This window comes from Gekko japonicus, unplaced genomic scaffold, assembly GCF_001447785.1.
Source record: "Gekko japonicus isolate JY-2015 unplaced genomic scaffold, Gekko_japonicus_V1.1 scaffold135, whole genome shotgun sequence".
In the NCBI taxonomy this organism is placed as follows: Eukaryota; Metazoa; Chordata; class Lepidosauria; order Squamata; family Gekkonidae; genus Gekko; species Gekko japonicus.
The window spans coordinates 2,614,669-2,627,129 of record NW_015175359.1 but is presented as its reverse complement, the minus strand read 5'-3'; the positions used below and the strand labels follow the sequence as shown (position 1 = coordinate 2,627,129).

The following is a 12,461-nucleotide window of genomic DNA, read 5'->3' as shown; positions in this document are numbered from 1 at the left end:
GGCCGATAAGAAGACCTTAAAAAATACAATTACTTTGGAGAATTATACCGGCCTTTCAGTGACAAATAAAAAAAGGTCTCGAGGCGGCTTGCTATGCAAACCCCTTTTAAAAATTACAGACATTTTGGGGGAACGGGGACTCATCTGGTGGCATTTCGAGTAGGAAACCAGAAGTGTTAGTCTGCGTGCCACGCTTGTTCCTGTACTTCTATGCTTCGGAGGTGGTGGTAAAAGTGTGCGACCCGCCTCCGACGGTGTCTGTGAACCAATGAGAAAAGAGCGACCGGGAGTGGCAAGTTAGGCAGTCATGGCCGAGGTGAGGGGTAGTTTTTCAGCCGGGGAGGGGGCTGCAGACTAGAGGCGTCGCTCCCCCGAGGCGATTCCGGTCCTTCCCCCTTTAGCGGGCCATAGCGAGGAGTCCCCCCCCACCCTATGTCTTGGCTATACAGAAATTCCTCTCACTCCCCCCCTTTGTCCCCCCCCTTCACCAAGGAGGCCTCCCTTTCCTTCTAATAAGTAGCGCCCCTGAGCCCCTTTCCTCAAGTTTGCATTAGGCATTCATCTCCGCCCCCCCCTCAAATATTGCCAGACGGCCCTTTTTTTAAGTTTTCCCGAAGAAAACTTTACCTCCTCCTCCTCCTCCTTTCCATAGACAGGCACACTAACCCCCTTCCTTCGCCCCAGGTTCAGTAGCCCGGCCACGAGTTCTCAGGAAGCACCACCCGTTGCCCTTTCTTGCTCGTCTCCCTTTCAGGGCGCGCCCCTGATCTGGTTTGCCACAGGGACACACACACCCTCCCCCCCCATACACCAACATCGAAGTAAAAAGCACTTTTGTCTCTTGTAAGCAATCCTTGGGCTGTGCAAAGGGCACCCCAAGCCTTTCGTTCTCTGCTGGCTGAAGGGCAGTGCTTCGTGCATGCTTTCCTCTAACAAGTTTCTTCATTGTGTCTTTTTGTTGACCTCTTGGCCTTTGCTGCTCCCCCCCCCCAAATCCATCCCACATATCTGTCATCTGGCTGAAAGTTAAATGCCCACCCTGCAAAAAATAAGCTCCTATCCTCTGAAAAAGTCAGGTCTTGACATAAAGTGTAGGGGATCTTAACATATTAAAGCTCCACCCCATAAAACGGAGAATCCTTTTCTGCCCCTCTTTAATCAAAGTCATGCTCAACTGAGGGCTCCTTGGCACCTGTGACAGACTGGTGGCTGGATGCTTGTCATCCATGCTTTGCCTCTTTTTTGTTTAGGTAGTTTTCCCATTAAAGCACTGAGGAAGCTCTATAATGAGCAGGGAGTGTGTCTGACCCTACAAAAGTTTTATCTACGTAGCTTTGCGCAGCTGTCACTTCAAAAGAGGCAGCACTTGGATACCACTTAATACCTCAACACTTCCTATCATCAGGGATAAAAATATCAGGGTGAAAGAAGAGGCATGCTAGGGGTACTAGTCGTCAGCCTGTTCCTCCACGGAAGGCCAGAAGGGGCCAAACTGGGATCTTAGGTTTCCTGCCTGTTGCAGCCTCTTGTTCTGTGGTGCAGCAAGGTTTGATTGTGCCCTTTTTAGCTTAGTTGGCTTTTCAGGCCTTTTGCCATGGCTGGTGCCATAGCATCTCGGATGAGTTTCAGCTCTCTGAAGAGAAAGCAGCCGAAAACCTTCACGGTGCGGATTATGACCATGGACGCAGAGATGGAGTTCAACTGCGAGGTAATGGCTGGTTTGCAGCATTTTGCCCCAGAGTCAATTTATGAATGTATTTGCTCTCTCAAACCACGGGCCACTCACAAATACATTTTACTAAACTTAAATGGCTACTTTTTTTCATTGGTTTATCTGTCACATTCTTATTCTGCCCTTCAAAGGAAGACAGGGCCCTGTATATAGTTCTTAAATCCTATCTTTTCAAGAGAAGCCCTTTCAGAAGGGGACCATTTTGAACAGAGAAATGGCAATGTTGCTGTAGCCACCCCCATCTGCTGCTCCTCTCCGAATCATTTGCCTCTCAAAGCTGTTTTTTAAACTCCCAACTGCTCATCAACAAGGAGTGATATAGGTTAAAAGATTTTTGGTGTACAAGATGTAATGTGTATGAACTGGACCACTAGCAGATGAGAATCAGAAGGAGGTTGATAGCAATGAAAGGTGTAAAACTATCCAATAACAGTTTTAACCGGAACAGTTGTGAGAATTAAGAAACTAGCTTGATGCATTGATGGATGATCTCCTATATGACTTGATGGTAATTGCTTCTAATGAGGCCTGATTCCTGGAAAGTACCAAGGGTTGAAACAGGTGCCTTTTCCCACCCTGTTCTCCTTGCACTAGAGATGCACTAGAGGACAAATTAAAAACAGCTTTGCATGAGTCCATCTGGGAAATAAAGATCTTTTAAACAAAGATGTTTTAAACAAAGAGGAGCTGCGGTGGCTCAAGTGGTTAAGACGCTGAGCTGCAGGCTGTGGAAGGTCAGTAGTTCAGCAGTTCAAGACCCGAGTTGCCGCATAACAGAGTGAGCTCCCGTCTCTAGTTCCAGCTCCTGCCAACCTAGCAGTTTGAAAGCAAGAAATTGCAAGTAGATAAATAGGTACCACTTCGGTGGGAAGGTAACAGCGTTCTGTGCGCCTTGGTGTTTAGTCATGCTGGCCACATGACCACGGAAATGTCTTCGGACAGCGCCGGCTCTTCGGCTTTGAAACGGAGATGAGCACCGCAACCCTAGAGTCAGGCTCGACTGGCTTTCAAGCAAGGGAACCTTTACCTTTTTAAACAAAGATGAATGGTGAGTCTTTAGAGGGAAAGTATTGAATCTTACTGGTGTGTCCTTGGGTCAGTCATAAGTTCTTTCAGAGCTGTTCTCTCAAGGGCAGTCCTCTCAGCGCTCTCTCAGCCCCACCTACGTTGTAGGGAGGGGAAGGGAAAGGGATTGTAAGCCACTCTGAGACTCCTTCGGGTAGTGAAGGGTGGGGTATAAATCCAATCTCCTTCTCCTCTTCTTCTTACCTGATGGACCCAAATTAGGTCATTGTAAATGAGGTTGAAATTTGTAGCAGATTTGCATTTGTTGAAATTTGGTTGAAATTTGTAGCAGATTTGCATTTGTAGCAGATTTGGGTGTTTCTGCTTATGGGTTAATTTTTTCCTCAAGAAGGTTCATCATCACTGAAAACAACAAAGTATGTCTTGTGGCACATGTAAGACTTAACAATTCTTTGTGGCACCAGCTTTCACGGCCCAGAGCTCCTTTCATCAGATGCATGCAGTGGTCACCTGGGTGGGTAGGCATACATGCTGCTAAGTGTAGAGAGAAGAGTATGTGTGTGTAAACAAAATGAGGTGACATCTCAGGCGCTGCTATAGAAGTGTCAGAACAATGCAGCGTACAGACGAATGGAAGTGTAGCTCTCCAATGGCAGCCCGTGGTGATGAGAAAGCCTAGCAAGATTTGTATTGTAAATTAATGTCTACAGAGGGACAGGTTTTTTTGATTTGGGTGGGGGTGGGGGCTTGTCTTGACTTGAGTGAGTAAATCACTCCCAGAGACCAAATTCTACACAGGAATTCCTTAGCACGTTTGGCAGTTTGGTGACTTCCCAGTGGACTCATTTACAAAGAGGGAAAAGATGAACTTTTTCTGAGGATTCAACAGAACCTTATTGGGAGACTTTGCAACACCAGCAAAGGCTAGGGCAAGTTGCGTCAGTCTTGCGGCCTTTTCTAGCTGCTTGCCTCTCACATGTTTCTTCACACCCAGATGGACAGAGCTCCTGAGGAACCAGGGATATAGCTGAGATGGGCCTTTGCTCTTTTTCAGGCTTTATTTAGCACATTCTTATCCTGCCCTTCTTTGAAGGAGCTCAGGGTGTCATACATCGATCTTACTCCATTTTACCTCCCAACAACCCTTTGAGGCCATTTAGGTTGAGAAAAAGTGAGTGACTGGTCCAGGGTCACCCAGTGAGTTTCATGGCACAGTGGAAGTTGAGACCTGGCTCTCCCAGATCCTAGTGCAATACTTTATTTATTTTGGGATTTTAATCCCACCCTTCCCCGCAAGCGGGCTCAAGGCAGCTCACAATCTATGACATCCATGACATCCAACAGAACATACATTATATTAACTAAATCAATTCACTAAAACATTATTACTAATAATTAAAATTGAAATTACTGATTTAAAATAACCTAGTGGCTGCTCGGCGAATCATTTATTTCAATGCAAGCTGGGCTCATGCCAGAGAAGTCGGTAGTAGGCTCTGACTAGGATAAGTCAGTCCCTCCTGGCGCCCGTGATGTAAAGGCGCCAGAGGTCACTTGAAGCAGGGGAGGCTGATGTTCTTGGACATCCTCTGCCTCAGGCAAAGGCCTGGCGGAACAGCCCTGTGGAACTGCAATAAGTCCCTCGGGGCCCTGACTGAAATCAGGAGCATGTTTCACCAGGCTGGGGCCAGAGTTGAAAAAGTCCTGGCTGAGGCAAAGTGGACATCTTTTGGGCTGGGGACTGTTAAACAGTGTTAGTCTGAAAAGCGCAAGGCTCTTTGGGACACATATGGGGAGAAACAGTCCCGCAGGTATCCTGGTCCTTGGCCACATAGGGCCTTGAAGGTCAATACCAGAACTCGGTACTCAGCTGGCAACCAATGCAGCTGGCACAGCACTGGCTGAATGTGCAACCGCACAGGCATCCCAGTCAGCAGGCGTGCCACTGCATTTTGTACCAGCTGAAGCTTCCGGGTCAGGTTTAAGGGCAGGCCTGCGTGGAGTGAGTTGCAGTAATCAAGTCTGGAGGTGACCATTGCATGAATCACTGTCACCATGTCATGGGAGGAGAGGTAAGGGACCAGCTGCCTAACCAGCCGAAGGTGGTAAAAGGCTGATCTGGCAACATTAGTAACCTGGGCCTCCATAGAAAGGGAGGCATCCAGCGTCACTCTGTTAACCACTACACTGAGCTGGAGAATGTAGTGTTTGTACAGTATAAAGTGTAATAGGGGTTCCGCATCTTCATGTACTTTTGGGCAACTTCAAGTCAGTCTGCTGTTAATTAATGATGAGATTTAGTCAGAAAAAAAAGTGCAACTTTAGACATATCACGCAGAGCTTTGTAATAGCGTTCCTGGAGAAGCAAGAACTGCTCACAGCAGTCAGGGAAGAAGGTCACCTTTGGACACCTACGTTTTGCATTGCTCAGTAACGCATTTGCAGGGGGTATCTGTTTGTGGATTCTGCAAGCCAGGAAAAGCAGTGAAAAAAGGAAGGACTTTTTACATCACTGCCCTTATGGCACATTCAACAGCCACTGTCTCTGTTAGACCAGGAGCTGCTGATGCCATCTGCCCAGAGGGCCTACAAATCTGGAAGAACAATTCGCTCAAGAAAGAGCAGGGGGGAAAGCTTCCATAAATTTTTTAGCACTAAGACATTTTAGGATGTGTTAATTGTCCAGTTTTACCTGCTTTGAGACCCTTTATGGTATATAAATATTGTCCCCCAAAATCTAGTATTTTGACAGCATAGATGTGACATTCCGTACCTTAGGGCACCATACCTAGTGTTATAAAGAGTGTCACGGCTACATAGGTCAGTGTAGGTCAATTACTGTTAAAACTTTAGTACAACCACAAACAATATTTTATGATTGTCAATATAGGGTGCTTAGGGTAATTATAGGACAGAACGGGCTAATTATAGAACAGATCCGTTATTGTAAAACTGTAACGTTTACTTTAACAATGGCATAACAGTGTTAGGTATGGTTTTTGTAAAAGTGAATGGGTCAGCGAGGAGTTCTTCTTTTGGGCATTTAACCTGAAACAATGGAATCAGCTTACATACTACTTTCTTAAATATGAAATTAGAGTAAAGGAAAGTTACAGTGAGTATTGCAAAACTATAGTCAGTTTTTAAATGCAGTTGTGCAAAGTAGGCAACGGGTCAGTTTTTCTTGTTCGGGGAGGCCTGAAGCAGTAGCTGGTGTCTAATAGGAGAAGCTTTGCTGTGCTGCTTGCTTTTGTTTCCATCTGCTTCAGGGCCAGGGAGCAACCAGCCCTCACTCCTGCCATTGCTAATGAAGGACAGCACCATGAAATAAAAATGAGGGAAGCTGCCAGCTAGGTAGTAGCATTCTTGGTTATGCAGTGGAATTTGGCAGCTCTGGTCATAGTTAAAGAGAAAAAGCAAGTCCAGCTCTAAGCAGGATGTGTGCATACCTCTGGGTCAGTTAAGATGGGGATCACCCTGGTTCACAGAAGGCTCTGCGGTCATCATCAAGGGAAGGATGTTCATTGTCCCTTGTAACCCTCTGTTCCCTTTTTCCAAAAAGGAGATCTTAATATAGGTTTTGCCACCCCAGAACAGCGTCATCATTAACAGTAAATACATGCAGTCTTGTAAAAATATGCATACACGTTCTTCTGTCACATCAAAGCACTTTACGTAACAGCTTGCTTTGAAAATGGAATTAGGTCACAGTCCCTTCTTTTAAGGTCCTGATGAGTAGTAGGCATCTAATAAGATTATCAATGCAAGGAAATGCTATTCCTATTATAATTATATATCTGGGTGGAGTGGCCATGGAAGGATCAAAGTACATTTGAAGGGAATACAAAGACTCTCCCCCCCCCCAATGTATGTAAAGGAACAAGGACATTTTAAACCTGCAAATTTTGACCTGTCAGAGTCATGTTTCCTCAGTGCCTCCTTTTGTACAGCAAATAGTTTCTGCCTGTCTTCATATCAAAGCTTTTAGAAATCTTTCATCCATTTTCTTGCCATCCAGAGGCTGCAGTCCTTTGTATGCTTATGATGCAATCTTTTGAACGTTTACCCAAAAGTAAGCCCTACTTTGTTCAGTGCAGTTGATGGATTGCAGTCAAGTTTAATCAAATACAGTGGAACTTACTTCTGAGTAGGCATACCCTGGGCCTGGATCAGTCTCTTCCAGTCCAGCTGGAAGTATGTTTTTGGACATGAGGTCATTGTGTGTGGTTCCAGATGGATGTTTCTGTAGATTTGTGAAACAGCATTTTAAAGGCCTTTTCTATCTTCTATGAATTTTGAGCCCTGCATTTTCATTCTGCAGAGATGCCACTGGCTGTCCCAGCTGATTTCCTGACCTTTAAGACTCTTGTCAGTGAGTGCTTTTGTAGGTCTTGAGTTAAAAGCGAACTGAAAAGTTTTACCAGCAGCAATAACGGGGAACAATTTTCCACTGGCAAATACATCAAGGCTCACCTTCTATCTTATTACCAGTTCGGGGGCTCACTGCCAGCTTTGGCCTCTGGAATTTGTTATCTTCCTTTGTAGCTGATAGATAACTGTTTGTCACACATATATTTACCTGGCACAGAAGTGAACCAAAGGCATTCATTTTCTGGGTTTTTGTTGGATCTGGTGACCCTTACTTAAGTCATACAAAGGAAGGAATAAAAGTTCTTCTGTTCCATTCCTTCAAGTGATTAAAAGAGGGGAAGTGAAGGAGTCTTCTGTGCAGGTTACAGGAATTTCCCCTAGTTCTCTTCTCATCTTCAGGTATACACTGTAAGAAACAGAGACAGTGAGGAGCAGGGATGGTCTGTTCTGTATTTGGGGGGGCCACATGGTTCTCTAGATAATGGTTGCAGGGGAGAAGTGTCCTTAGCCACATAACCTGACACCACGGAAACGTCTTCGGACAGCGCTGGCTCTTTGGCTTTGAAAAGGAGATGAGCAATGCAACCCTAGAGTCGGATTCGACTGGCTTTCGAGCAAGGGAACCTTTACCTTTACTTAGGCATAGCTTAGAAGTTCACACTGCAATGTCCAAAAAGTGGAGTATTGTCCAGAGGTGCCAAATTCAAAAGAGTCCAGGGGCTGTATTTGCTAGCTAGCAGTTGCCCATAGTTGTTCACTAAAGAAACATCATTTCCATCTGAATTTGTCATGAAACCAGGAATTCTATCTCAGATACTAAAATGGGGGGGGAGGGGGAATTGCAGCTGTGGTAAATTATATCCAGATGGGTGTTAGTCTGTAGCAGCAAAATTGAAAAGGAACCCAGTTTATTAACAAATACCACCAGATTGGCATGTTATCAATCTCAAAGACTAACAACATTTATTCCAGCATTAGTATTTATGAGCGAGAGCTTGCTTCCTCAAATGCTTACATCCTGTACCCTTCTATCTAATGAAATGTGCTTTGATGCACATAAGCTTTATGCTGGAATCAATTTCAGTGAGTTACCTGTTCCTGTAGAATGAACATGATAGTCCAAAGTGTTGTGTATATGCAAATGTGCATTGTTGTGTCCTGGAGACCTCAAGAGTAAGCATTTCCATTCTTTGTTACAGTCGGTTCAGTAATTTGTGCATAATAGGAATGTTTCATGCCTGGTCCTTTCCCCCAGCGGCCTGATATGGCCCCATCCAGGCATTATGTTCAATGCCCTTTTTATAGCTTGTATTAATTCCCCCCCCCCCGTTCAGTAATAGTTAAATAATTGATTAAAACTTGGTGGTAGGGTTTCTAGAATTAACTTGGCTCATGGGATGCCAGTTGACCATTCCCAATGCAATGGACTAAAAGCATGTTCCCGTAAGACAGGAAATGCAGAAGAAAGTTTAACTTTTCTGTGACTGGGCAATCTTGAAAATATTGGAAGCAAGCTCTCTAGATACACATTTTCCCCTTCATGCTTTAGAGTTTAGAGAAGAAGTAAAAAAATAACAGCGTGAAATGATATGCCTGGTCTGTTGCGGTCTGTGTGAATTCTGCACTAGAACAGCAAGTGCAGCTGTCAGTGTCTTTCAGGTGTGTTTGGATGAATGTCCACAGGCCGTTAAATATTCTTCTTCTAATGAAATGCAGAAGCACTCTGAGATGTCAACTGTTAAATGAGTGATAGATATCTCCCGCCCACCCATCCCAATGATTTAAAAGTTTCCTCATCCTGTTTCTTGAATTACTCTGGCTGAACTTGAAGTGTGTGGTGCATGTCCAATCATATTTTTATTGGTCTTACCTCATAATACATGGAAGGGATTTCACAGTTCAGGAAACACAGTTTTCAAATTCAGACATTATGTACAGTTTGGGAATTATTTTGCTCGAGAAGCCTAACCAGCTCAGCATTGCACCTTTTAAAATAAATTGTTTTTTGTAGAGCATAAAAATTATATTGGAGTCCGTACTCCCTTGTCTTTTTTGGAGGAAATTCTCCCCACCTAAGTTTTTCCTTCCTCCCAGACCATGTCTACAACTGAAACCAAAATTTAAGAAACAGGATCGCCAGAGCCTTCCTTTTTCTCTCAGTAATCCCCCCAGCCCCCTTCAGCTTGATTTCACTGTCTCTTATGACCATCACCAGTTTAGAGTAAAATGAAACTGCATACACTCCTAAACAAACTTGAGTGAGTTTTGGAGTGTATTTGAGGAGAGCCTTCTCCCATTTATCCCCCACACCGTGAGTGGAAATCAAAGTGGACAGACATTGCTTTGGCATTGCAGTGAGACTGCCCTCTACCAACAGTAGGGATTTTTTGGAGTTGCCCCTGTATTATAGTACTCCTTTCTCAAGGAGATAGGCCAGGCCAGATCTATTGAAATTATTGATGTTATTCACCTTCTGCCTTTTTCTTTTACCCTGTCTTTTGACAATGTAAGTGATGAATATTTTTGTTAGGCTTATATTTTAGTCTTTCATTTCTGTGTTGACTGATTTTATGCATATCTTTATAATGGTTTTGTTGGTGCTTAACTACTTGTTGTTAGCCATGTTGAGGACCTTTCTGGCGGAAAAGCAACATAAGTATAATAGACCCTAGTTTCTAGTATGGTTCTGAAGGTGCAGAAATTAGACTTATCTTTCTGTCACAGTAATGAATCTGAATGAAAGGCACCTGCAGAAAGTATCTTGATTTAGTTTGCCTCCTTGTTTGCTAAAAAAAAGTCAGAAGTGGGCAACATTCCCTAATCAAGTTCAATCATTGTTGGAAAAACAGCAGGCAATCTGGCAAGATCCCCATGCGGAAAACTTAAATTTGGATGTGTTAAGTAAACATCTCGTCTTTACTGTGTATTCTGCAATGCATCCTGCCTACCAGTGCTTCCTGCCTACCACACTGTTATCAGGATTTGGTTCAACATGTGGAGCAGCTTTATATTGAGTCAGACCATTGGTTCATCTAACTGAGATCATCTCTCTGACTAGCAATAGCTCTTCAGGGTCTCTGACAGAGGGGTCTTTCCCAGCCCTGCTAACTGGAGATGCCAGAAATTGAACCTGGTGTCTTATGATCATCATATGAACCTTCCTTTCTGGCAGCTTGTCTGTCAGTCTCAAACCAGATGCTAAGATGCACTGTCTCTGTAACTGTACCTTGGCATGTTTACTGCCTCCTTGGAGTTTTAACAGAAATAGCTTTTAATTAAAAAGTCATTATCAAGTTGTCATGCAGTATAAGTAAATAAAAATAGCTTTTGCTGCTCCTGCAGGTGGTTTTGTTAAGTGTCTCTTTACAGTTTTTGGCATCTGTTAAAGGAGGAAAACAAAGGGACTCTCTCTGTTCTCTATGTTAGCTGTCCATGACTTTAAAAATATTGTGGCTTCTCTACAGTTGCTGCTAATTTAATTTCTGCTAAATTAAGCACCGTATTGGATTTTCATTATGCCCTGTTACTTGTAAAGGTACTTTAGATATGCTCCTCAGAATCATAATTTCTTTTGTGAATCTTTCCAGCACCTTCTCAAATGGGGAGAAATCGAACAAGGAGAAACAGAACATTTACCAGTTATTTAACAGAACTTCTAGCTGCATCCCCAGATACAACAAACAATGTTGTTGTTACAGAGCCCTGGAAGTCCTCAGGCTCACATGTTTCTTTTCCCTTATCCTTGCCTTACGTGCTGCCTGGATATTTATTTATTTAATTGCATATTGAAGACTTCCTTGTTCAAGGCAAACCGTAATTTGTCACAGTGTTCAAATCAGCAGAAACAACAGACTGTGGTTTGTTTTCCTAACTACAAAGCAGGATTAAACTGTGGTATAAAACCATGGCTTGTAAGCAAGAGTACAAACTGTACTTTATCATTTGCCAGTTTGAATGCCATGACAAACTATGATTTATTGGGAAACCCAGCAAGGGGAAGAGGAATGGTGGGGGGGAAGTGACCCTAAGGACTTCAAGGCTCATTCCCGATAAATGAACCATGATAAATGAACCATGAGTAGAACCTTTCATTTTAAGGGCCACAGTGTTTTAACAGTTCTCATTCTCTTCAAGGTCAGCTTGCTGCTCTTTCATATTGCTAAGGAGCCCTGCCTTAAAAGGGGTCTCTTCCATTATTCCTCCTATGTGTTCCTGCTATTTTAGGACATGTTAGTGTCAGTATAGGCAAGATCACAGCAATGTCATGTAACATGAGTTAGATCTAGATGATCTGGAATGACAGCTAAGAGGTCATATGACACCAAAGTTGCATCATATCTGAAGGTGTCAGAATGACTCAGCAAGAGTACAGAACTGTACTGTGATTGGTCAATGTATGTATATATTGTAATGAGTTCTTTGTACAGGACTGCCTTGATGGTTACTGTTGTTATGTGAAGTACTTTGTCAGTGAATATTCTGAACTGCTACAAAGCTGTGTGTGTATATAAGCTCTGTAAATAAACTGTAAATACTCCACTACAACTACGCTGCTATTTTCCGGCTTCAAACACCGTCAGTTAGTTCCTCTTTCCATCCATTCTTCTGAGAAAGAGTGAGCGTGCTTTCTTGGAAAGGAATTCTGATGGGATATAATGTTCAGGATGGGTAACCTTAAGTGGTCAGTTCTGGCCTTGCCAAAGGAACTCATCAGTGAAAACAGTATAGCGCTAGACTCATGGTAGCTGATGCCCTGTTTTAAAAAATGTAAATTGGAAGCATGTTGGACATAATGTGCATGTGTAAGGATTACTGGTGTTTAAATGGCCCAGCCCCTGTGTTTCTGCATGAGTTACTGGAAGGGGGCAAGTTCAGAGCACTAGTCTATACAGAGAGACAGCTGGCAGGCTCCTCTTTGTGTAATTTATTGTTGTGATTTTAATTGAAATTATAATCTGCTTTGAAGTTTTACAGATGAAAATAGGATATGATTTTAAGTGTATAAATAAATTAATTTGCTTATATCCTGCTTTTCTCTTAATTTCCTGTTGAAAAATTACCAATATATACTCTATTGGGGAAAAAAATTAGGAGTGTTTAGAGTTGCTGCCTTGAGAGGAAGTGAGGTGCGGCGGTTAGTGTGTTGGGTATGGTTTAGGAAGATCTAGGTTTGAATCCCTGTTGAGCCATGAGGTTCCTCGAGTGATCTTGAACCAGTCACAATCTCTCAGCCTAACCTATCTCAGAATAAAATGGTCTATACACCGTGAGGTAAGGATAGGTAAAAATATAATTGAGAACCACTTTAGGGATGGATCCCACTCCAGCGAGC

The 12,461-nt window shown here is 43.3% G+C and overlaps 1 protein-coding gene across 5 annotated transcripts in view; it reads left to right on the top strand.

Annotated features, from left to right (window-relative positions):
- The first annotated feature begins 443 nt into the window (after window positions 1-443).
- The window catches only part of NF2 (neurofibromin 2 (merlin)), a 99,448-nt gene continuing 87,430 nt past the window's right edge, over window positions 444-12,461 (top strand). For all 5 annotated transcript variants that reach the window (XM_015425307.1, XM_015425306.1, XM_015425310.1 and 2 more), the window contains exon 1: window positions 444-1,708. In XM_015425307.1, coding sequence (XP_015280793.1) covers window positions 1,595-1,708 — 114 coding nt within the window. In that variant the 5' untranslated portion in view covers window positions 444-1,594. The remainder of the gene's footprint in view (window positions 1,709-12,461) is intronic.